This window comes from Dendrobates tinctorius, unplaced genomic scaffold (genome assembly GCF_039654945.1).
Source record: "Dendrobates tinctorius isolate UK_male_01 unplaced genomic scaffold, ASM3965494v1 ptg000177l, whole genome shotgun sequence".
Lineage (NCBI taxonomy): Eukaryota > Metazoa > Chordata > Amphibia > Anura > Dendrobatidae > Dendrobates > Dendrobates tinctorius.
In genome coordinates this window covers 9,267,059-9,294,087 of record NW_027361844.1, presented here as the reverse complement: position 1 = coordinate 9,294,087, position 27,029 = coordinate 9,267,059, and the positions used below count along the sequence as shown (strand labels likewise).

The 27,029-nt window shown below is 44.3% G+C and overlaps 1 protein-coding gene across 6 annotated transcripts in view; it reads left to right on the top strand.

Moving 5' to 3' along the window:
- The window catches only part of LOC141054264 (thioredoxin domain-containing protein 6-like), a 198,963-nt gene that overhangs the window by 122,123 nt on the left and 49,811 nt on the right, over positions 1–27,029 (top strand). For all 6 annotated transcript variants that reach the window (XM_073551531.1, XM_073551535.1, XM_073551532.1 and 3 more), the window contains 4 exons: positions 4,783–4,934; positions 22,855–23,051; positions 26,419–26,563; positions 26,669–26,776. In XM_073551531.1, the coding sequence (XP_073407632.1) occupies positions 4,783–4,934; positions 22,855–23,051; positions 26,419–26,563; positions 26,669–26,776 (602 nt within the window). The remainder of the gene's footprint in view (positions 1–4,782; positions 4,935–22,854; positions 23,052–26,418; positions 26,564–26,668; positions 26,777–27,029) is intronic.

Here is a 27,029-nt window from a genome sequence, read left to right as displayed (position 1 = left end):
CCCCATGATCCTGTGCTCCTGTGCGATCTGTCTCCAACCCTGCCCCATCTGTCTCCAATCATGCCCCATATCTCCATTCTTCCCAGTTTCTCCAATCATGCCCCGTGTCTCGCATTCTGCCCCCACGTCCAACATTCTGCCCCCACGTCCAGTATTCTGCCCCTAGCATCCAGCATTCTGACCCCAGCATCCAGCATTCTGCCCCAGTCTCCAGCATTCTGCCCCAGTCTCCAGCATTCTGCCCCATGTCCAGCATTCTGCCCCATGTCCAGAATTCTTCCCCAGTCCCCAGCATTCTGCCCCAGTCTCCAGCATTCTGCCCCATGTCCAGCATTCTGCCCCAGTCTCCAGCATTCTGCCCCAGTTTCCAGCATTCTGCCCCATGTCCAGAATTCTGCCTCAGTCTCCAGCATTCTGCCCCATGTCCAGCATTCTGCCCCCATGTCCAGCATTCTGCCCCCATGTCCAGTATTCTGCCCCCATGTCCAGCATTCTGCCCCATGTCCAGTATTTTGTCCCCATGTCCAGCATTCTGCCCCCATGTCCAGCATTCTGCCCCCATGTCCAGCATTCTGTCCAGCATTTTGCCCCATGTCCAGCATTCTGCCCCAGTCTCCAGCATTCTGCCCCAGTCTCCAGTATTCTGCCCCAGTCCAGCATTCTGTCCCATGTCCAGCACTCTGCCCCCGGCCCCCCGGATCGCCGCTGTCAAAAAAAACCCAAACAAACAAAAAAAAAAAAACAAGTTCTCCTTACCTGGCCACGCTCCAGCGGCGGACAAAGCTCCGTCTCTCCACGCTGCAGCGCGCACTAGCTGGCGACTGACAGTGACATCAGACGCCGGCGATGTGCGCGCTGCAGCTGACGTCAGCTGCCAGCCTCCGACTGGCTGGCAGCTGTTAACTATTGACGTGCGGGCCTGCGGGCCCGCATGTCAATAGCGTTTAGCTGCCGCCCGCAGCACCACGCTAAGGGCCCGGCTTACCTGCCAGTTGCGGCCCAGTGAGCAGAGGAGACCGGGCCAGATGTGGGCCCCCTCTGCCCACCGGGCCCCATACGCCAGTCAGGGCAGTAATGCCCTGATGACGGCGCTGGAAATGTAATGTCCTTAAAACAAGTCAAAATGAGGCTCAGTATTGTGTGTGGCCTCCACGTGCCTGTATGACCTCCCTACTGTACAACACCTGGGCATGCTCCTGATGAGGCGACGTATGGTCTCCTGAGGGATTTCCTCCCAGACCTGGACTAAAGCATCCGCCAACTCCTGGACAGTCTGTGGTGCAACGTGACGTTGGTGGATGAAGCAAGACATGATGTCCCAGATGTGTTCACTCGGATTTAGGTCTGGGGAACAGGTGGGACAGTCCATAGCTTCAATGCCTTCATCTTGCAGGAACTGCTGACACACTCCATCCACATGAGGTCTGGCATTGTCCTACATTAGGTGGAACCCAGGGCCAACCGCACCAGCATATGGTCTCACAAGGGGTCTGAGGATCTCATCTCGGTACCTAATGACAGTCAAGCTACCTCTGGCGAGCACATGGAGGGCTGTGCGGCCCTCCAAAGAAATGCCACCCCACACTATTACTGACCCAGTGCCAACCCGGTTATGCTGAAGGATATTGCAGGCAGCAGATCGCTCTCCACGGCGTCTCCAGACGTGTCTGTCACATGTGCTTTCATCTTTGAAGAGCACAGGGCACCAGTGGCGAATTTGCCAATCCTGGTGCTCTGTGGCAAATGCCAAGTGTCCTGCACAGTGTTGGGCTGTGAGCACAACCAATATCTGTGGACGTCGGGCCCTCACACCATCCTCATGGAGTCGGTTTCTAACCATTTGTGCAGACACATGCACATTTGTGGCCTGCTGGTGGTAATTTTGCAGGGCTCTGGCAGTGCTCCTGTTTCTCCTTGCACAAAGGTGGAGGTAGCGGTCCTGCTGCTGGGTTGTTGCCCTCCTACGGCCCCCTCCACATCTGGTGTACTGGCCAATCTCCTGGTAGCGCCTCCAGCCTCTGGACACTATGCTGGCAGACACAGCAAACCTTCTTGCCACAGCTCGCATTGATGTGCCATCCTGGATGAGCTGCACTACCTGAGCCACTTGTGTGGGTTGTAGAGTCCGTCTCATGCTACCACGAGTGTGAAAGCGCAACCAACATTCAAAGTGACTAAAACATCAGCCAGAAAACATTGTTACTGAGATGTGATCTGTGGTCACCACCTGCAGAACCACTCCTTTATTGAGTGTGTCTTGATAATTGCCAATAATTTCCATCTGTTGTCTATTCCATTTGCACAACAGCATGTGGAATTGATTGTCAATCAGTGTTGCTTCCTAAGTGGACAGTTTGATTTCACAGAAGTTTGATGTGCTTGGAGTTATATTCTGTTATTTAAGTGTTCCCTTTATTTTTTTGAGCAGTGTATATGTATTGTCATTTTTTACATTTTAAAAATTGCAAAAAGGAAAATGGGCTGATACAAAAGTTTAGGCTTCCTTGGAGATTTGTGTGATCAGATAACCAGATGACCAAGGTTTAAAACCTTAATTTGCCTGTTAAGGTTATGGCTATTTCACTATCATCATTAGGAAATGCCAGGTTATGCATATTTCCCAGCTTTATAAAAACCTAGCCTTCTCTAACTTTTTGCCAAAAAACAGCAACTGCCTAGCACTCTGAAAATGAAAATGTTGCAGGCCCACAAAGCAGGATAAGGCTATAAGAAGATAACAAAGCATTTTCATGTTGCCCTTTCCTCAATTTGAAATGTAATTAAGAAATGACAGTTACCAGGAACAGTGGAAGGCAAGATAAGGTCTGGAAGACAAAGCAAAATTTCAGTGAGCGCTGCTAGTAGGATTGATAAAGAGGCAAATCAGAATCCCCGGTTGACTACAAAAGACCTTCAGAAAGACTTAGCAGACTCTGGAGTCATGGTACATTGTTCTGCTGTTCAGAGACACCTGCACAGACCTGGCCTTCATGGAAGAGTCATCAGAAGAAAACCTCTCCTGCATCCTCACCATAAAATTCTGCATCAGAAATATACAAAAGAACATCTAAACGAGCCTGATGCATTTTGGAATAAATTCCTGTGGACCGATGGGGTTAAAATAGAACTCTTTGACAACAATGATCAAAGGTATGTGTGGAGAAAAAAGGGCACAGAATTTCAGGAAAAGAAATTCGCCAACCATTAAGCATGGGGGTGAATCAATCATGCTTTGTGGTTGTGTTGCAGCCAATGGCACGGGGAGCATTTCATGGGTAGAGAGAAGAATGGAGTCAATGAATTTTCAACAAATTCTTGCTGCAAATGGGTCGCCCTCCCAGGGCCTTGGGGTACTCGGTACCGGGCTGGTGTCGGCGGGATGTGTTACAGCAGCGGTGACCCGGTCCATGGCCTTGGGCGCCCAATTAATAGGGGAAGTTGAATGGTGGAAAGTAGCTAGTGGAATAGTTCGTGACGCCACCTGTGGTGTTCGGCAAGTAAGCCGACGCTGCATGCAGATCCACTGGGACTGATAGTATGGTGCAGCAAAGATGTAAAAGCTCCCCACAGGTGAAGCTGTAGTCCCAGGGCAGTGTAGATGTGGTTGGCACGGGGATGTAGCAGTGCCGGAAGGGTAGGAAGCAGACAAAGACACAGCAGGGTGCAATTTCTGTACCTTTACTTGATAAATGCAGTCCAAGGTCCTGATTACAGATGGTATCGGAGCAGGCTAGCCTGGAAGCAGCTCAGGGATTCTCTCTCAGCAGATGGGCTGTGCAGTCTCCTTCTTAGCGCTTATTTGAGTGAAGTACTCCTAGTACTGAGTTACACTGAAGTTCCTCCTAATTCTCTTCTACTAGCACTCCTCGTATGGCAGACAGCTGTAGCCGCTATTCCTCTCTTGGCTCACTCTGTGCTGTTGTGCCTCCGAGTCTTAGATGGGGGTAGGGCATTTACAGCCTCCTACTCCTCTGGTGTCTGTTGCAGGACCATTAGTATCCATACAATCGTGGAGACTGCAGTCATCAAACGGTGGCACGGTGGCTGTGGTTAGCACTGCAGCCTTCCAGAATTGGGGTCCTGGTTTCAAGTCCCACCAAGAACAAGATCTGCAAAGAGTTTGTATGTTCTCCCCGTGTTTGCGTGGGTTTCCTCTGGGTTCTCCGATTTCCTCCCACACTCCAAATAGATATTGATAATTTGGATTGTGAGCCCCAATGGGGACAGTGATGACAATATCTGTAAAGCGCTGCAGAATATGATGTCACTGTATAAGTGAACATAATAAATAATCATATGCTTTTCTTTCTGTGAACGCACTGATGAAGATAGCCATGGAGAAGGCACCATTCTGAGTTTCACTATTGTTCCCCATTGTTCTGTTTTATACCCCTAAACCTCATGTACTTTGGATTTTGTAGCCTTATCACTAGATTTCTTTTTACTTTTTACTATTTTTTATTAAAGATTGTCAAGGTATTAAGGAAATGTTCATAGAAAAGGGAAATACTATATCCCCTGACTTGCTAACTAAGCTTTTTGAATATCAATATATAGGCCAATGCACAGCTCCACTGCTTTACTAAATTTCTGTGATACATGTAGGGCTGCTTTGAGAAATTAGAGATAAAAATCAAACATTTTTTTCCTAAAATATTTAAATGACATATACCCGTCTGCATTTTCTAGAATACATGAACGAATCTCATTAAAGCACTTTAATATCACTAAAATGATTGTATTTGTAACATTCTTATATTTCATGGATATTTGTTTGGACAGGAGAAGTTCCAGGAGCTGGTGCAGTTTATGTCCAGTGGTCCAAGTCATGTGCTCATTATTGCTAAATCAGGGGAAGAAGATGTGATCCCGACATGGAGAGAATTCATTGGTCCAACTGATGTGGAAGTTGCCAAGAAGGAAAAACCTGAAAGGTGAGCTGATGGAGAATATAATGGCGAGTACAACTCATTCAACTTGATATTTGAGCTGTTAAAATATTGTTGTCACACGGGTGTCACGTACCCCTGGGAAGAAGGTCACAACGGGTAATGAATCGCAGGTCCTCTTTAGAGACTTTTTTTTTAAATTGATTTTCTTTCCATCAGTGCTGAAAGGGTTAAGGACTCTTTCCATGCTGGCTGGGACCATACAGGTTGTTGCTCCCAGCTGCAACTGTGGACATAATCTCCTCTCACTACATATACTGGCTCTGGGTGTTTCTTCCTTGCTGGTGAAAGAATCTTCTTCCGGGAAAGTGTTGATCTGAGTAGTTGGGAGTGTTCTGAGTGCAGTAGTCTGTGAGTGCTTAGCTCCTCGTCCTTATTCCTATTTAGTTTGTTTGTTCCTCCCTCTTCCTATCTTTGTCACTATTTTTGGGGAGTGTTTTGTATGATAGTGGGTTTCAGTTATCCCTCTTTGTCTTTATGTCATGTTTCCCTTACATTAATGTCCCATCAGTCCTCTCCATCATCAAGAATACCCCTGGCACAGGGATAGTTAGGGTCCTAGTTTCAGGAACAGTTTTAAGCCCCTCTCCTTTACTTCAGACTGTCACACCATGACAATTGTCCTCCCTCTCTGTGCCATGTTCTATCACACATATCCTTTACAAGGGGGGCGTGGCCTAACCAGTGATGTGAGCAGTCGCAGCTCAGAGCTCTCCCGCCTGCAAATTGGCTTGTAGGCTGAGACCGCTGCGCTACTGGACCTATTGATCACCGGAGCCAGTTTGAGGAGTACCCCTGGACCTCAAGGGTGTATCCGGAGCTGCGTGGGACACTTGACTCGCCCCCAGAGGCCGTGGGGTACTCGGTGCCGGGCCCATTGATTTCAATGGGAGATGTCACAGCGGCAGTGACCCGGTCCGTGGCCTCAGGCGGTCAATGTAAAAGGGGTAGATTGATGGGGATAAAGTTGTTGAGATGATTCGTGACGCCACTTGTGGTTTCTGGTCAGTTTGACCAGCGCTGCAGGGTTGCTTCTCTGGAACAGATAGTGTGGTGCAGCAATGATGTTGAAGCTCCCCACAGGTGGAGCTGTAGTCCCAGGGCAGTGTAGATGAGGTTGGTAAATGGGGAGATAGTGTGAAGGAATAGATGTAGCAGAGCCGGGTGCAAGGCGCAGGAATAAGTGGAGGACACAAGGGCATGTAGTTCCAAGGCTTTACTCACAGTCTGGTGCACACAGATGCCTGCTTCGGTGCCGTGTCCTCCAGGTCAGGGACTCAGCTAACTCCCAGGCAAGGTAAAGTACACCTTTCCAGCACTCCTCCAACATGTGCCTTCTCTGAACGTCTCCACACTAGCGCCTAATCTGACGTACTTGTAGTTGCGTATTAAACTCAAGTTCCTCCTTCTTGATGTTACTTAGAACTCTACTTGTACAGCAGACAGTTGTAGCCTGCTTTGGGGACTCCTTGCTATCATGTCCCGGCTCACCCACATTGCTGTTGTGCCCCCAAGTGTTAGATAGGAATACAGTGGTGGTGACTTCTGTTCCTCCGGTTTCTGCTGCAGGAACATCAGTATCCATACAATCTCGGAGACCGGAATCCGGCCATGCGCTTCAAACTTGAGGAAGGGCTCTGCTCTGACCCTAGTCCTTAGTTCTCTTCTCCTTACGTTCCGCACTAATCTTTCTCCCCTCTGAAGAATCAGGCTTTCTATAGCTCTTTCCTGTGCCAGCAGCTCCAGGTCACAGGAGTCTGCTGCAGCACTTCCTTCGCTCCATCCCTCTCAGGGGATCTTCTCTCACCAACTGACCTTTTCCTAATATTCTCCCGCTCTCTTGTGCAGTCTAAGCTCCACCCACCTTCCAGTACTCTTCGTGTTCCAAGCAGGGAGCCACCAAGGTTGCTCTGCTACACTACTGGTGTGCGTGTGGGATGTGAGTGTTGGAGTGTGGTCAGGTGTCTTCACCTTACCTGGATAGTGGGGTACCACACCTCAGGAGGAGGTGCAGTACCTCTGTGGCGACCGAACCCTCAGGGGCGCCACACACTAATATGACCCGCAGACGGCAGCAAGATGCAGGCAACGCTAAGGGCAGCAGGATCCAAGATGATGCTGAGGTGCTGGAGGACGCAGTAAAGGAGAATGCGGCATGTGTCAAGAGGATGGTGGCGGCTGCCCGCCTTGAAAGGTTTGCGCGAGTGGAGGTGGAGGAGCCGTTTGTGGATGAGCAGGGGGAGTTGGAGGCAGGGGTTGAAGAGGATGAGGAAGATCAGGAGCAGGGCAGTGAAGAGCCCATGATAGGAGAAGGAAGTGTGACTGGAAACCCACATGTGAGTGGAGGAGCTGGTAGTTCAGGAAATATGGCTGCCTCTAATATCACTAAGCCCACTATAAAGGATGTGTTTGCTGTAGTGAATTTTTGTAGAGATCCTTATCACTCCGAATCAGCAGGTTCATGACATTCAGGCTGAGATGTTGAATATGAGGGCTGCTATGCAAAAAGCAGATTCCAGGACTGGAGAGGTGGAGGAAAGAGTTGGTACTGCAGAAGATCAAATAGATAAATTGCAAAAGGCGCATAAACAGTGTGCCAAACAATTGGCTGAGGTTATTGCCAAAAATGGTGATGTGGAGAACCACTCGCGGCGGAACAATATTCGGATAGTAAGAGTCCCATAAAAAGCTGAAGGCAAAAATCCCACTGAATTCATAGAGAAATGGTTACTACAAAAATTGGCTCTGATACACTCTCCAAAGTGTTTGTGGTTGAAAGAGCCTACAGAGTGCCACTAAGACCCCTGCCTCCTGGCACAGCTCCTCGCACTATTCTGGCAAAGATTTTGAATTATTGGGATAGAGACAGTATTCTGAGGAAAGCCAGGAATGTTAAAGACATGATGATTGATGGGGTTCATTTTTTTCAGTCCCCGGAGAAAGTCACTGAATGGCTGAATGGGTTGAACGCAACAACAAACGGGTGAGAGATATGGGAACAGGCTGTATGGTGTCAGTTTTGAATGATTTTTCTGTTTTCCTTTTTCTGAACACTTAAAAAAAAAAAAATATTTTTGGACTGGCATTCTGGACTGTCACCTGTTGAGCTGTCAATGCATATAAACTTGGCACACACCCAAACGAATAATGTTGCAAAAATGGTGATTTTAATAGATGGCAGTACATACATAAACGTTTCGGTCTATGACCTTCATCAATGTACTGAAAAATTAAACAAAAATAACAAAATGAAAGAAAGTATTTACAATGGAAAGACATGGGTTTTTTTTACAGAAAAATTACATAATATGCTGAGACATCGGTCACATTATGGCACAAGATACAATGTACTAATGAGGACACAGTCATGGAGACAAAAAACCTACAGAGAGGATGCACATACCGTTAGAATGTACTGTGAGCACTTTGTGAATAGGTTTCAAGGAAAACCTAAAAAGAGGGGAGGAATGGAGCTGATAAGACAACCATCCAAATTAGGTGAAGGTGAGTCATATGAAGACTGATCATACCAATGCTGCAGGGAGGTAACTATCGCCGTCCCACTGTGGGAAAATATAGAACGCTTAGTGACTGGCAGCAAAGTAATGTCCACACTGTCTACTAGTGTGGACAAAAAGGCAATCTTACCGTGCAATGCTGTGGCGTGTGGATGAGGTATCCGCCGCGGATCCTATGGCGCTATGGTGTGGAGGAGGTGGCAGTGTTAAATAGCCCAGGTATATTGCTGCTTAGCCTATCAGACGCGCGCCACAGGAAGTGGGTGGGCGTGTGTATGACTAACGTCATCCGGCGCTCCAGGCGCTGAGAGGAGGCGTGGATGGGGGTGTGTCGGTATAAGGCCCCGGAAGTGTGTCACAGCCTGTCAGGCTAGAGCGCTATGTAGTGAGGAGGCATAGGTTACCGTGGTTACAGACGCAGCGTTAATAACAGGAGTGTCAAAAGTGGTTGTTCAGTGATAGGTGGTGAAGATTCAACAAGAGTTCACAGTTGTGGGTTCTGTAATTGAAATAGAACATCGTTAGTCCAAATACAATAAAATGACATCATGAAGATAATAATGAAAGTAGAAATGGAGAGGGAATAATAGCAAAATGTATACAGTAACAATAGTACTGATATAACATAGTGAAAACTAATGGTAGGAATACAGAACATTATGATTGGAGGAAAGCCTGTATATCATAATCTTTATTTAACCCCTTAGGTGCCAGGGTATCAAGTTCATGAATCCAGAAGGCCTCCCTTCTTTTTAAGATGTTGATCCGATTACCTCCTCTACGTGGCAAGTGGATTTGCTCTATAACTTGAAATTTGAGTTGGGCAATAGAGTGACCAGCTGTAATGAAATGGAAAGGGATCGGAAGAAGCATATTCTTGCACCTGATGGTAGACTTGTGTTTTGATATGCGATCCCTAACATGCTGTGTTGTCTCACCCACATATAAAAGGCCGCAAGGACATTTAATCAGATATATAACGAACGAGCTGTCACAAGTGTAGTATTCACGGATATTATATTTCTTGCCTGTGTGGGGGTGATGAAAAATATTGCCTTTCTGTACGTTATTGCATTGCACACATTGTAAGCAAGGGAAGGTACCGAATTTGGGATTAGAGAGAAAGCGTTGATGTTTAGGGGGGCTAGGAGAGCCGATGTCGGCTTTAATTAGAATGTCACGCACATTGCGTGGTCTCCTAAAACAAGGTAGGAAAGGTTCCCTAAAAGCCTCTATCTGTGGGTGGGCTGTTGTTAAAAGATGCCAGTGACGCCTAATACTAGAATGTAAACGGTAGGCGAAAGGGTGGTAGTCATGAACAAAGGCAATGCGATTCATAGCCTTTGGTTTACGGGGGGAAGGAGCATCTAAATTATTCAAAGTGTCTGTGGGGTAACCCCTCTCAAGAAATTTAGTACGCATTTCTGCCATGCGTATTTTCTGAGTCTCTGTCTCTGACACTATTCTTTGCACCCTTTTAAACTGTGACTTAGGAATTGCATCTTTCATTTTAGTAGGGTGGAAACTCGTATAGTGAAGGAGACTATTCCGGTCAGTTGGTTTTCTGTAGAGGTCAGTAGTTAAATGACCTGTCTCATCTTTGATGACGAGTGTGTCCAAGAAGTTAATCTGTTTAAGGTGATGTGTCATAGTGAAGCTTAAACCTGGCCAGGATGTCTGTAGCATGGAGAAAAAGGAATGTAATGTTTCCAATGATCCTCCCCAGATGCAAAAAATATCGTCGATGTATCTCTTCCACACTATAGCGTGAGTGCGGAAGAGGTCATCACGATAGATAATACAGTCCTCAAAGTGAGCCACATAACAATTTGCATAAGGGGGTGCAGCATTAGAGCCCATCGCGGTCCCGCTAGTCTGCAGGTAGTGTGTGTCCTCAAAGAGAAAAAAGTTTTTGGTTAGAATGATGGACAGTAGTTCACAACATAAATCAATTTATTCAGGGTGAAAGTTGGACATTTCCAATAGCCTCCGTACAGATTGAATGCCCTCAGTATGGGGAATGGACGTATAAAGATCTTTCACATCCAGTGTGACTAAAATAGCATCTATAGGAATATGATCTAGGGTACGGATTACGTCCAGGAAGGCTCCTGTATCCAGTAGGAATGATGGTGTTAATTTGATGAGGGGTGTTAGGATTTTTTCCAAATACTTGGAAATAGGAGAAAAGATGGATTCCGTGGATGCCACGATTGGTCTACCGGGTGGATTAGCAAGGTTTTTTGTGTATCTTAGGTAGTATATAGAAGACCGGCATGATGGGGAATTGTTTGGTTAGGTACTCGCACGTTTTGCTGTCCAGGACTCCACATAATTTATATTTAATCAAGGTGGTCTGGATGAGACACTTAATTTCATTGGTGGGATCCCTGTTGAGTGGTTCATAAATTGATGTATCGTTTAATTGGTGATATACTTCGCCCAGGTACATACTCTTGTCTAGAATAACAATAGCTCCCCCTTTATCTGCCGGTTTAATGATTAGATCCTTGTCATCCTGTAAGCTTTTTAGAGCTTGTTGATCTAGTGCAGTGAGATTGGGTGGAAAGTGTAAACGTCTTTTATGGATATCGTCTCGTAAATTCTGGAAAGTGCTATCTATAAAAGAAATAAAAGTCTCCAATGCATATGAACCTATGGGTGGTCTGAAGGTGCTTTTATTCCTGAGGCCCAAGTTATCTGAAGATATCAAAAGGGGATGAGAAGGGCCGGATGTATAATGTGTATCAGTGATGTTGGAAAAGTGCACCTTCAATCTCAATGACCTGTAAAACCTTCTTGGACACACTCGTCATCAAAGATGAGACAGGTCATTTAACTACTGACCTCTACAGAAAACCAACTGACCGGAATAGTCTCCTTCACTATACGAGTTTCCACCCTACTAAAATGAAAGATGCAATTCCTAAGTCACAGTTTAAAAGGGTGCAAAGAATAGTGTCAGAGACAGAGACTCAGAAAATACACATGGCAGAAATGCGTACTAAATTTCTTGAGAGGGGTTACCCCACAGACACTTTGAATAATTTAGATGCTCCTTCCCCCCGTAAACCAAAGGCTATGAATCGCATTGCCTTTGTTCATGACTACCACCCTTTCGCCTACCGTTTACATTCTAGTATTAGGCGTCACTGGCATCTTTTAACAACAGCCCACCCACAGATAGAGGCTTTTAGGGAACCTTTCCTACCTTGTTTTAGGAGACCACGCAATGTGCGTGACATTCTAATTAAAGCCGACATCGGCTCTCCTAGCCCCCCTAAACATCAACGCTTTCTCTCTAATCCCAAATTCGGTACCTTCCCTTGCTTACAATGTGTGCAATGCAATAACGTACAGAAAGGCAATATTTTTCATCACCCCCACACAGGCAAGAAATATAATATCCGTGAATACTACACTTGTGACAGCTCGTTCGTTATATATCTGATTAAATGTCCTTGCGGCCTTTTATATGTGGGTGAGACAACACAGCATGTTAGGGATCGCATATCAAAACACAAGTCTACCATCAGGTGCAAGAATATGCTTCTTCCGATCCCTTTCCATTTCATTACAGCTGGTCACTCTATTGCCCAACTCAAATTTCAAGTTATAGAGCAAATCCACTTGCCACGTAGAGGAGGTAATCGGATCAACATCTTAAAAAGAAGGGAGGCCTTCTGGATTCATGAACTTGATACCCTGGCACCTATGGGGTTAAATAAAGATTATGATATACAGGCTTTCCTCCAATCATAATGTTCTGTATTCCTACCATTAGTTTTCACTATGTTATATCAGTACTATTGTTACTGTATACATTTTGCTATTATTCCCTCTCCATTTCTACTTTCATTATTATCTTCATGATGTCATTTTATTGTATTTGGACTAACGATGTTCTATTTCAATTACAGAACCCACAACTGTGAACTCTTGTTGAGTCTTCACCACCTATCACTGAACAACCACTTTTGACACTCCTGTTATTAACGCTGCGTCTGTAACCACGGTAACCTATGCCTCCTCACTACATAGCGCTCTAGCCTGACAGGCTGTGACACACTTCCGGGGCCTTATACCGACACGCCCCCATCCACGCCTCCTCTCAGCGCCTGGAGCGCCGGATGACGTTAGTCATACACACGCCCACCCACTTCCTGTGGCGCGCGTCTGATAGGCTAAGCAGCAATATACCTGGGCTATTTAACACTGCCACCTCCTCCACACCATAGCGCCATAGGATCCGCGGCGGATACCGCATCCACACGCCACAGCATTGCACGGTAAGATTGCCTTTTTGTCCACACTAGTAGACAGTGTGGACATTACTTTGCTGCCAGTCACTAAGCGTTCTATATTTTCCCACAGTGGGACAGCGATAGTTACCTCCCTGCAGCATTGGTATGATCAGTCTTCATATGATTCACCTTCACCTAATTTGGATGGTTGTCTTATCAGCTCCATTCCTCCCCTCTTTTTAGGTTTTCCTTGAAACCTATTCACAAAGTGCTCACAGTACATTCTAACGGTATGTGCATCCTCTCTGTAGGTTTTTTGTCTCCATGACTGTGTCCTCATTAGTACATTGTATCTTGTGTCATAATGTGACCGATGTCTCATCATATGTTCTTCACGTGGCTACGATCGCTCTGATTGGCTGTTAAAAGTGAAACAGCCAGTCAGAGCGATAGTAATATTTCATCAATGAAAATTGATAAAATATTACAATCCAGCCATGGCTGATGCTGAAATAGCATTGGACATGGTTGGAGACACTAAGTTAACCCCCCCCCCGCCAACTAACGGCGCCGATCGACCGCCGCCACCGAGTGACGGTGGCGATCGGCCGCCGCTGTCACAATCTGCCCCCCTCCCTCCGCTCCCCCCCACCTTCCGATCCCCCCCACGATACTCACTAACCCCCTCTGGCCGTCCCGGTGTCCCGCCGTCCGGCCGTCCCGGTCCATGGGCGCCGCCATCTTGGAAAATGGCGGGCGCATTTCCCGGCGGCAGATTCATTTTTTTTTATTTTGATCACTGTGATAAACTCTCACAGTGATCAAAATAAAAAAAAAGTAAATCACCGCCCCCTTTATCACCCCCCATAGGAACAAATAATAAAATATTTTTATTTTTCAATTAGGGTTAGAAATAGGGTTAGGGTTAGAAATAGGGCTAGGGCTAGGGTTAGGGCTAGGGTTAGGGCTAGGGTTAGGGTTAGGGGTGGGTTGGGGTTGGGATTAGGGTTAGGTTTGTGATTAGGGTTAGAGTTGGGATTAGTGTTAGGGGTGTGTTGGGGTTATGATTAGGGTTAGGATTACGGTTAGGGGTGTGTTGGGGTTAGGGTTGGAGATAGAATTGAGGGGTTTCCACTGTTTAGGCACATCAGGGGGTCTCCAAACACGACATGGCGCCATCATTTATTCCAGCCAATTTTGCGTTCAAAAAGTCGAACAGTGCTGCCTCCATTCTGAGCCCCGACGTGTGCCCAAACAGTGGTTTACCCCCACATATGGGGTATCAGTGTACTCAGGAAAAATTGCACAAGAACTTTGGGGGTCTAATTTCTCCTGTTACCCTTGGGAAAATTAAAAATTGGGGGCTAAAAAAATAATTTTTGTGGAGAAAAAATTATTTTTTATTTTCATGGCTCTGCGTTATAAACTTCTGTTAAGCACTTGGGGGTTCAACGTGCTCAACACACATCTAGATTAGTTTCTTGGGTGGTCTAGTTTCCAAAATGGGGTCACTTGTGGGGGGTTTCCACTGTTTAGGTACATCAGGGGCTCTGCAAACGTAACATGATGCCCACAGACCATTCCATCAAGTCGACATTTCAAAATGTCACTACTTCCCTTCCGAGCCCCAACGTGTGCCCAAACAGTGATCCCCCCCCACTTATGGGGTACCAGCGTACTCAGGACAAACTGGACAACAACTTTTGGGTCCAATTTCTTATTACCCTTGTGAAAATAAAAAAATAGTGGGCTAAAAATCATTTTTTGAGGGAAAAAAAATATTTTTTATTTTCACAGTTCTGCGTTATAAACTTCTGTGAAGCACTTGGGGGTTCAAAGTGCTCATTATGCATCTAGATAAGCTCCTTAGGGGGCTAGTTTCCAAAATGGGGTCATTTGTGGGGGAGCTCTAAAGTTTAGGCACACAGGGGCTCTCCAAACACGACATGGTGTCCGCTAACGATTGGAGCTAATTTTCCATTCAAAAAGTCAAATGGCGCTCCTTCCCTTCCGGGCCCTGCCGTGTGCTCAAACAGTGGTTTATGACCACATATGAGGTATCGGTGTACTCAGGAGAAATTGACCAACAAATTTTAGGATCCATTTTATCCTGTTGCCCATGTTAAAATGAAAAAACTGAGGCTAAAAGAACATTTTTGTGTAAAAAAGTACTTTTTTTTCTTACGGATCAATTTGTGAAGCACCTGGGGGTTCAAATTGCTCATTATGAATCTAGATAAGTTCCTTGGAGGGTCTAGTTTCCAAAATGGGGTGGTTTGTGGAGGAGCTCTAATGTTTAGGCACACAGGGGCTCTCCAAACGCGACATGGCAACCGCTAAATATTCCAGCATATTTTCCATTCAAAAAGTCAAATGGCGCTCCTTCTCTTCTGAGCCCTGCCGTGCACACAAACAGTGGTTTATGACCACATATGAGGTATCGGTGCACTCAGGAGAAATTGCCCAACAAATTTTAGGATCCATTTTATCCTGTTGCCCATGTGAAAATGAAAAAACTGAGGTTAAAAGAAAATTTTTGTGAAAAAAAGTACTTTTTTTTCTTACGGATCAATTTGTGAAGCACCTGGGGGTTCAAATTGCTCATTATGAATCTAGATAAGTTCCTTGGAGGGTCTTGTTTCCAAAATGGGGTCACTTGTGGGGGAGCTCCAATGTTTAGGCGCACAGGGGCTCTCCAAACGCAACATGGCAACCGCTAAATATTCCAGCATATTTTCCATTCAAAAAGTCAAATGGCGCTCCTTCCCTTCTGAACCCTGCCGTGCGCCCAAACAGTGGTTTATGACCACATATGAGGTATTCGTGTACTCAGGAGAATTTGCCCAACAAATTTTATGTTCCTTTTTATCCTGTTACCCACGTGAAAATGAAAAAATTGATGCTAAAAGAAAATTTTTGTTGGAAAAATTAAAATGTCCATTTTTTCCTTCCACGTTGCTTTAGTTCCTGTGAAGCACCTGAAGGGTTAATTATCCTCTTGAATGTAGTTTTGAGTAGCTTGAAGGGAGCAGTTTTTAGAATGGTGTCACTTTTGGGTATTTTCTGCCATATAGACCCCTCAAAGTGACTTCAAATGTCAAGTGGTCCCTAAAAAAACGGTTTTGTAAATTTTGTTGCAAAAATGAGAAATCGCTGGTCAACTTAAAACCCTTATAACTCCCTAACAAAAAAAAATTTGTTTCCAAAAGTGTGCTGATGTAAAGTAGACATGTAGGAAATGTTATTTAGTAACTATTTTGTGTCACATGCCTCTCTGGTTTAACAGAATAAAAATTCAAAATTTGAAAATTGCGAAATTTTCAAAATTTTCGCCAAATTTCCATTTTTTTCACAAATAAACGCAAAAATTATCGACCTAAATTTACCACTAACATGAAGTCCAATATGTAACGAAAAAACAGTCTCAGAATCGCTAGGATGCGTTGAAGCGTTCCTGAGTTATTACCTCATAAAGGGACACTGGTCAGAATTGCAAAAAATTGCCAGGTCATTAAGGTCAAAATAGGCTGGGTCATGAAGGAGTTAAACCATCTATTTTGTGTCCGATGAGAACACACCTGGTCAAAGAGAAGATTGGAGTTTTTTTGGCTAGAAGGTGGATTCGACATTCATATCATGCTACGTACTCTAAATATGCAAGAGGGTCTCAGTCCTGGTTCATACTTCGGCGCCCTATGAAGAGGTGGAAGTGCGACTGAATAAGGATGTGTATATAGTGTTTATGTATATATATAGTGTGTCGTGTGTGGGTACTTGTTGTGTCTGGCTGCAGTGAATTTTTCTCCACCATACATGGGAACAAAATTGCATGAGATTCTGGAAGTCACGAGGCACAGAGTGAGTTACTGTTGTTGATAGTTGGAGACATGAATAATATTTTCCATTGGGAGTTGGATAGGCATGGGGGCGGCATGAGGCACAGGAGGGGACGTTGAAACATCCTTTGCAAAACATATAAAATAAGTTGGATTGGTGGATTTGTGGAGAGTTAGGAATTTAAATGTGAGATGTTACTTGTGCTTTTCGGCTTCTCATAATACTATGTTGTGAATAAATATGGCGCTTGGAGATAGACTTATAGATGTGTGGGTTAGGAAGGTGAATTATTTACCTAGAGTGGCCTCAGATCATAAACCTGTAGAGGTGGTAATACAGATTGGGTCAGGAAATGTGGGACAAAGAGGGGAGTGGAAGGTTCATCCAGCCTGGTTAAAATATATTGATTTTGAGAAACTTAGGGGGAGGTGGAATTGTTTTTCCAGGATAATGAAGGGAGCGCGCCTGAGGGAATTGTATAGGACACCATGAAGGCCTTTGTTAGAGGCCTGTTCATTAGGGATATTTCCAGATGTAAGAACGAATCTAGGCGGGAGGAGCGACAGGCGCTGGAGGATTTGAGGAGTGCAGAGAGTGAGGCGGTGAGTCGGCACCCCAGAGACGCAGGGGCGCCCAAAGGGAGCCCAAGAAACACTAGACAAGATTCATTTAAAAAACGCTAAAAAGGGGCAGGAGTTTCAGGGGGTGTCATTCTATGAGGATGGTGAAAAAGTCGGTCATCTCGTCGTTGATAGCAGCTGCTCAGAGGGGGTCGTCCTATGTGTATAGTCTGTATGATGAGGAAGATAGGCTGGTGGTGGAGATGAAGGACATTTGGAGTGTATATGGGAGGTTCTATGGAGAGCTGTACAGTTCTACCCTCTTGGCTTCTAGGGAATAGATTTTAAGCTTTCTGGAGGGGACTGGCCTGTTGCAGCTCAGTGCGGAGTATAAGGACAGTTTGGAATAACCCTTAACAGTAGAAGAACTGGAGGAGGCGTTGGCTTCCTTGGCAAATGATAAGGCTCCTGGGGCAGATGGTCTACCAGTTGTATATAAACAGGTTAAGGATTTGTTGCTACCTAGATTATGTGATGTATTTAAGGGTGCCCTTGGGGAGGGACGGCTGCCGGAGACTATGAGGGAGGCAATGATTGTGGTTTTGCCTAAGGAAGAGAAAGATGCTCGGAGACCGGATTCGTACAGTCCCATCTCACTTCTGTCGGTAGACGTCAAATTATTGGCAAAAGTTCTGGCAGGCAGGCTGGCAAGGGTGTTTATTGGTGGGATTCACCCGGACCAGTCTTGGTTTTTGCCTAATAAATCAACAGCCATCAATATGAGGAGGCTATTCTTGACTATTCAACTGCCTGCGGATAATGCGGGATGCAGAGCGGTGGCTTCTTTGGATGCTCATAAGACGTTTGATTGTGTTGAGTGGGAGTATTTGTGGATGGTGCTTCGGCAAATGGGTTTTGGGCCGATTTTCATTTCTTGGGTAAGGCTGCTCTATTCCTCCCTGATGGCTAGAATAAGGGTGAACGGAGAGAGATCGGATAAATTTGATCTTACCAGAGGGACTCGGCAGGGATGTCCTCTCTCTCCATTATTGTTCTCCCTCGCGATTGAGCCACTTGCTGCTCATATTTGGAGAGCAGCTGGAGTTAAAGGCTTTAAGTATGGCCCGCTGAAGGAAAAGATTGCACTCTATGCAGATGATGTTCTACTGTTTCTGGAGGATCCCTTTGAGTCATTGAGCCAGGCGGTAGCTATTGTCGAGAGGTTTGGAGGAATGCCTGGATTGAAGATAAATTTGGATAAATCCAATCTTATGATGGTAGACAGGGATAGATTGGGAGAATTGGGAGAGTTTGGATGTACTAAACTTAGAGTTGTTGACCAGTTTAAATATCTAGGAATACAGATTGCCTTACTGATCATGGAATATTCTAGGTTGAATGTGCTTCCGCTCCTGGCTAAATTTAAGGATAAGGCCCAGACTTGGTGAAAGCTGCATCTCTCGGTGGTGGGTAGGATGAACCTGTCTAAAATGATACTTAGGCCAAAGCTCCTATATCTACTTCCTAATTATCCGATGTGGTGTTTATTCCAGAGTCTTAATTCCATATTTTGAGACTTGATCTGGGGTGGACGTCAACCCAGGACAAAATTAGAGATCTTGCAGAGACCCAAGGATGAGGGGGACTGGCTTTGCCCAATCCTTGGATATACTTCCTGGCGTCCCAAGGCCAACGTATTAGAGGTTGGGTATCAGGAGTCAGTGGGAGTTTAGTGCAGGCTAAGCTTGGGTATGTGGTTCAGAGGGTGCCTTTGGTGCAAGGGCTGGAGGATGGGAGTTTTGGGCGGTTGGGTAAGAGGTTCCCCACTCTGGGTCTGGTGCAGAAAACGTGGTCCAGGATCAAAAAGATTAGGGAGATTTCTGAAATGACGATCTATACTCCCGTCTGGATAAACGAAAATTTGGGAGAATTCTATAAATTGGGGGAACAGAAAGCTTGGTCATGTAGGGGGATATGTTATATATCGCAGCTACTGGTGAATCAGGAGTTGGGGTCGTTTGAGTCCTTACAAGAAGAATTTCTTGTGCCAGATACGGATCGGTTTCTTTATATAAGGGTTCAGCATGTCTACAGGCTGCAGAGGCGGGTTAGTGGTCTAAGGGTCCAGAAAGATATTTTACTTAGATTATATTTGTATGGAAAGGACCACGAGACGGGTTATTTCCACAGTCTATGAAGACCCGTTACACACCTTTTTGATGCGACTCCCTGTTCGAGCATGGGACAAATGGGAGGAAGAACTGAGAGTATTGGACGATGAAGTTTGGGAGTCTATTTTAGAATATATTCCGAAATTGTCACTTAGTGAGCCTGGTCGTTTGTTGCAATTATTTACCATTCATAGAGCTTACAGATCCCCTGAGTTTCTACATAGGGTTGGTGTGAGTAGCACTTCTGAATGTCCGAGATGTATGAATGAGGGCGCGGGTATTTTGCATATGTTATGGGAATGTCCGCGTTTTCAATCTTTTTGGATTGTGGTGATTAGTCTGATTGAGAGGAGGTATGAATGTTTAGTGCCTAGACCTCTGTTAGAGTGTGTGTTCGGGTACTTCGAAGAAATTGGAATACCTCAAAGAAGTTGGCCGTGGCGAGGCTACTGTACATGGCCAGGAAATTAATTGCCAGATATTGGGTGAGGGCTGAGCCGCCCTCTAGAAAGGAATACATTCAGCAAGTGGATTATACAGTTTGTATAAAAGAAAGTATATATCGGTGAAGGAATGCTGTAAAAAAGTTTGAACAAATTTGGCCATCATGGATGAAGATAACGTAGGGAGGTATATGGACATTTTAGATATATTAGAGGTTGCATAAAGGCTTCTGAGTGAGAGTTCTGTTCCAGCTGAATATTACAGAGTGGTGTGTGTATTGCAAAATCTGTTTTTTTTTTTGGTATGTGATTGCTGTCTACTGGGGCGGGGAGTGGGTGTTGGTGGTGGTGGGGTAAACAAAGATATTTTAAATGCCTAATTGTATGTTATTGGGTATAAGTTGTACTTGCTTTACTTGTTGAATAAAAAACGTCTGATTTAAAAAAAAACAACAAAAAAACACATATCCTTTATACAACATAGACTCAGTTAGTTAGGAATCACATGACTTTTGGATATGGGACGGATCCCCACTCCATCTTAAAACAACCATAACTACAGTAAACCTATGCACTAGAATAAACACACAAAACACACTATTTTGGTTGTCAAACTAGCCACAGCTTTATTTAAATCCACAGTAAAAGTCAGGTGAAGTGCTTGTACATTGGGATTCACAAGTACTGTGATACCCCCAGCTGTCTGACATATAGCACCAGGACAGACAGCCATAAAAGGGGTGGCACACCCTGGCTTGCCATTCAAGCATAGCCAGTAAACTTTCAGGGCACCAATGACCCTATTATCCTCACTCCTGTGTTTAACCACTGTGCCCGCCTCTGATTGACGTTACCATTACAACGTCCTTGGGGCTGGCCATCAAAGCCTAGCCTGTTCACCACCATGAGGTTTTTACCTCCTTTATTAGGTAAAATGAGTGCCCCCGCAAAGCTGTCACGGGTTATAACTTCCAAGTCACACATTTTATTTTTTTTTATATATCACTTTTGTAAACTTATAAACTAAAAGTCCCTGCAAAAGCATTAAGGTCAGTAAACTTGGCAAACCTCTGACTCACAAAGAGTCATCCTACTGCGCTCAGGAGAGGAAAAAACCCCTGTGGAGGAAACCTCTCGGGAACCATGGCTGAAGGATTGCCCTTCCCTTGGGTTTAGAAGGATAATGCCAATGTTTACTCTTAATAATCATGATAAAATTGGACCTGTTAAAAAAAAATATACAATAGCAAATTCAAAACAAAAAATACGATAAAGCAGTCATCATTATACAAATAATAATTAAAATGTTTTAGGACCGTGATTATGACAGGGCGGGAGGGCGGGTGATGTCTTCTCCATTTCATCTAGTGAAAGAAAGAGGCTGAAAGACAATTTACCTCCTCTATATAAACCCCCACCCCCCTCACAGAGAGACACCAGCCCCCACCATCCTCACAAAAGAGAAAGAGATACCTCACCTAAATAAGCCCCACTCCCCTCACAGTGGCACACCAGGCACAAACTCTTGCTTAAAATCTACACCGCTATACACACAAAACTGCAGGAGTTAAAAGATCTGCCCATCCCAAAGTCATGCCCCTCCTGCACCTCTTGCTCCGGTGGTTTCTTTAAAGTACCTTTAGGGTATGTACACATGTTGCAGATTTACCTGCAGAATTTTCTGCACAAAATCTGCATCTCTTGCCAGAAAACGCAGGTAAAAACCAGCGCGTTTTTTATACAGATTTGATGTGGTTTTTTTCATGCGGATTTGTATGCGTTTTGTAAGCTAAATAAAGATCTATTATTTAACAACAAAAAAAAGAGTTGTGATGTAATTTCTTTGTCCAACCGGGTGATGTCACTGCTCTACAGGGCCTCTCACGATGCACTGACAGGAGGCAATGGCTCCTGTAGTGCATCACTGAGGTTACCTGAGTTCAGTCTCTCACTTTACAGCAATGCTGCTTGAGAATTAGGGTTAGGGGACCTCTTTCCTGGCAGCGGAGGGATACATCGCGGAGGATTACCTTCGCCTGTCAGTTCATCGCGGGAGCCCCTGTAGAACACTGACATCACCCGATGTCAGTGTTCTACACGGGAGATCATCGTAGGACACTCGTTATTAACTGGACTACGGCGGAAAGGTTATGTATAGGTTGGTTTATTATTTTATTTTAGGTTAAAGGAGATCGAGTGCTTCGGGGACTAGGCGATTGGTGAGTATGTACTCTATGTTATATGTTGTATGTACTGTCTATAATGTATGTATATATGCATGTACTGTACGGGTTTTTTTGCTTGTTTGTTTTTTTACACTTGGCATGCATTGTCTGATTGGACTACTTTCCCATAATCGGCAATGCAGTAGTTCCATCAGACAATGGCAATGACACAACAGACAAGCACACAACAGACACGCACACACACAGGGACACACAGACACGCACACACACAGGGACACACGCAGACACACGCACACAGACACACATACACGCAGACCCCGCCCGGCACACAGACATGCACACAGTCTCTGCCCACATTCCGCCCACACACTTCCCTCCTCCTGATCTGCAGCGTTTCTAGCACCCACATCTGCAGCAAATCCGCAGAGCTTTTTTTACGTTTTGCTGCGGATGTGCCTGACTCGGTGGAAGTCAATGGCTGCAGAAATGCTGCAGATCCGCAAAAAGAATTGACATGCTGCTGAAAAAAAAGCTACGTTTCTGCGCAGATTTTTCCGCAGCATGTGCACAACAAATCTCCATTCCTCATAGGTTTACACTGGCTGTGCACTACACAGCGGATTTCATGTGAATCCGTGCTGCCAAAGACGCTGCGGATCCACCTTTAAATCTGCAAATTTATTAAATATAATTGCAGTTTTATTTTTGTGCATATATTTTATGATGATGCATGTAAATACTATTTCTTTTGCAGTTTTTACAGAATTACATCAGTTATTTTGTTACTTTGTTATTGTGGGCGGTTTTATTAATTAAGTCTACATTATGAAAGCTTATTCTTCATAAACCTATAAGAGTGTAAAACTTGTAAAAAATATATAAATATAAAATACAAATATATTTAAAAGTCGAATAAGCGTAAACAGTGAAAATATGTTTCTCCTAGTTTGCGAGCTCAGTACGGCACTGAAGTTCTATATAATGCAGTCCATGGAAGTAACGACAGAGAACAGGCCAGCAGGGAATTGGCATTCTTCTTCCCAAGTTTTAAACTTCAGCAACAACACACACAGGAATCAGCCTCCAAAACTCCAGAAAGGACCTTGGCATTAATCAGACCTGATCTTCTGAGAGACAGGAAAGGTAGGGTACGATTTTAACTCTTGGGTGGTAGATGTTTTCACCTTTTATTACATTTGATTACCGTGGATCGTTGTAACACGGATCTGAACCTTTCTTTCTATTGGCGAGAATCACTTGACATGGTAATTTCACATTAATCCCAAAATCTACCCCAACCTTTTTTTCTCGGATATTTGATCCTTATTTATTAGAGATTAAAAGCAGTTTTTTAAATCTCTGGGGTGGTAGAATATGCTTTTTCTAAATTACACTAATGTCTCCTTACTAACTGGCCAAATCTCTGTGTATAACGGTGGTACCTATGTATAAAGAGGATGTTATATTTATTACTCTGCCTCTCCATGAACCTTACTTCTGTTTCATCTAACCATTGTTCTCGTATGCCCTCGTGTGATACACTGTGCTCCACCCTAATATTCTGTGATTTGTATATTGCCATCTTAATTGCTGGCGGGCGGCTACTCTCAAATTACTCTTGTGTCCAGAAAGCTGATAATATCTTCACTGTGGATTATGGTGAATTTCAGCTTTTACTAAATAGAATTCATATATCTGAGGACGTCCAATAATGTCTTGAGTGACTTCTACAGTATGTGCAAAAAAAAGTTGGCAATAAATCTACCCCAGATTTTTGCAGGTTATACAAATAAAATGCTGGTAGATCTAGTTCTCATCAAACTCTGGCATATAACAGTTTGCACAAGGCAGGGCTGCCTTTGAGCCCATCACCGTTCTAAGGCTCCGCTCAAAAAACGAGTCTGAAAGAGGAAGAAATTGTCATGTAAGACAGTCCCCAAAAAGAACTGTTGCTGGTCAGGTGGTATTGGTGGGGGAACAGATGGGGGGTAGCACGGTGGCTCAGTGGTTAGCACTGCAGCCTTGCAGCGCTGAGGTCAAAACTCACCAAGTACAACATCTGCAGGAGTTTGTGTGTTCTCCCCGTGTTTGCGTGGGTTTTCTCTGGGTTCTCCGGTTTCTTCCCACATTTCAAAGACATACTGATATTATTGTACTAGCAGAAGTAACTGACTCATTGCAGCTATATCCTTTTTGAGCTCAATAAATATATAAAGGTCCACCAGTAAAGACGAGCAAATATATTCAAGTGGAATTCAATTCTATTCCAATCTTAAAAAAATCCACATTCACCTAAATGCTGATAGTTTTGTAATTCACTTCCACGTGCATTCAGCAGAAATGTGGCCATTGGCTGCCATTTTTTTTGGATCGCAAAGGACCATTAAAAGGTTAAATAATAAAAAAAATAACATGCTCCTCTTACTTCTCCAGCCCTTCCACTCTGCACTGTCTACCATTCAGTCCTTAGTGCATCTTTTTATCACTGCTGAGCACTGAATCCCCTTATTTCTGTGCATGCAAGACCAAGGTCACTATGCATGTCATGCAGGGAGTTCAGCTCTTGGTGGTGGTGATAAGAACAAAGAGAATAACTTTGCTGCAAATCGAATTTCCTGAGAAAATCCATGAGATTTTGCAAATTTGAATTTTGTTAGATCCGCTCATCTCTACTCACCACGTGTATGATAAAAAGCCAGCTGTCAGCTGAAACCACAGTCATAGTCTTAATTACTTACAAAAATTACATCATATTTAGGAGAAAGGACTGCGTCTTCCTCACTGGTGGCATGTTTTATACTATTTGTTATGCCCATCACTTGCACGCCTTCTAAGCACTGCCCTACTCACTGTGAATTTTGCTCTGCTCCAGCCAATACCTGACTATTGCTCTGAGCTGCCTTATGCTTCTCTTCCAGCTCTGCTGTTTGATATCCAAGAAGTATCATTTCTCCTTGCGGAGAATGATATGCTAAGCATGTCGAGATGAGGAGACTTAAAGCTGCAATGCTTCTCTGGGAAGTATGCTAATTATGCAAATTGTCTCTTCAGAGAGGAAGAGGACTAGAACTCTAGTGCCCAAACCAGATCTCACAATGTTCTGTATCTTGGTCTATTCAAAATCATCAGACAACTCCATCCAGTGACCTACTTCTGCGAAATCTACGGCTCCTGTACCCCTTACACGTCACGCTCTTGAAGCTGGTGATTCTGAATTGCTTTTCCAAGATCCATACTCCTGCTTCTATTTCCATTCTTGAGGGGCCTTCAGATGTGTCCAAGGTCAAAGACAATCTGGATTCCAAGAGGATCCTAGTGAAAAAAAATTTATTTCGTTGATTAGAAGAACTTGGGAGACTGCAGAGAACATTTGCGCCTCGACCGTCCTTGAAAGATTTCTCCGTCGGTCTGGCCAAAAAAAGAGTGTGTATAAGGGGGAATACCGTTAGCCACTTGCATTCCTTCTAAACGCCGCCCTACTTACCCGTGTTTTGTGCTGCTTCACCTAGTGCCTGTCCATCACTCAGAGCTGCATTGTGCTTCTGTTCCAACTCTGCTGTTTGTGAGTCATAGGTGGGCGCCGCTGAAGTCAGTAGTAATTTGAATCCATTCAGCCCTGCAGAGATCTGCTTCCCCGGCCTATCAATTGTCAGCAGATGATATATCAGGCGACTCCACCCTCCAGTCATCGCCTGAACTTAGGTTCTAGTAGCTCAGTCTCTAGCTTCCTGTATTGGCGAATTCCTGTTTTGTCTCACCTGTTATCAACCCAGCTTGCATCCATTTTCATTGCTTACATACATTTTCAGCAACTGTATGAAAGTTTGGACTGGGTGATATCATTTCGGGGTGGTGAGGTGGTGAATGAGCTTTGCAACCTAAATCTCAAATTTTTAAACTGCAACATTGTGTTTGTTGATGTATCACTTTCTGTGGCCTTCTTGTTTTCTTACATAAAATGAGTCCTTACTCTAATGTTGCGAAAAATTCTCAGGGGATCAAGTTGAATTTGGTAGGTGTTAAAGATGTTAAAAATAAAAACACCTAAACTCAACTCCCATGTCATTGCTGTTTCAACGGTATCTGCACTCGAGTTCCCGGGGCTCACGTGAGGTTATGTCATGTGAGCCATGCACCCAATCTGTGTTTGCATCACTGTCCCACTGTATAAGGAATCAAGAGGGAGTGAGAGAGCAGCCACAACCCTGATTGCCTTTTGATTACGGTACTTATACATCCGAATGTGGCGATAGTGATGCCGATGCAGATTGGGAGTAGGGCTCAGGTGACATAAACTCACAGGTGCCCCGGGAACTCGAGTATCGGCATGGGAGGTGAGTATAGATGTTTTTATTTTAACAAGGGAAACATTCAGATTGAGAAAGGGTTGTCCTAGTAGTGGACAACCACTTTAAGTGACCCGTCGTAGGTGCCTCGCTAAGTGATGCAAATATTTTGTAAATTGCACTTTTGTTGGAGGAAAAACTTTCCTGTCTTTACTATATTTCAGATGAGGTTCTGAAAAGTATTCGAGATGCCGGATTCTCCATCGCGATGCAGAAAGAGATAATGTTGACTGAACAACAAGTTTGCGAGTTTTACAAGGAGCATGTAGACCAGGAGTATTTTCTAGCCCTGAAGCAGCAAATGATGAGGTGAATTACTGTTTCCTCTTACCTCTTATATCACATATACTAATCTTCTATATTATATGTACTTGTATTCTTTTAATTTGATCTTTTATCTCATTTGTCTGTCAGTGGTCCTGTCCTCGCCCTAGCACTTGTAAAGGATGATGCCATAAAACACTGGAGAAATTTGTTAGGCCCAGCTGATCTTACTGAAGCAATAAATGAAGCACCAGATAGGTTGGTAAAAAAATTGGCTTATTATTCATTGTCCTGAAAGGGAACAGAAATGTCGTCTGTCTGACTTCAAAATCTTGAGACTGCTGACAAACTTTCTGACCATTGACACAAATGATTGTTACCTGAAAAGATACTGTTAATAACATTATATCAATAATATTACGGAATCTTTATTTATAAAGTTCTATTATGCGGTTAGTATACATTTAGCAAAGAAAAAGTTTCATTTTTTAACCCCTTAAAATCTGCCAGC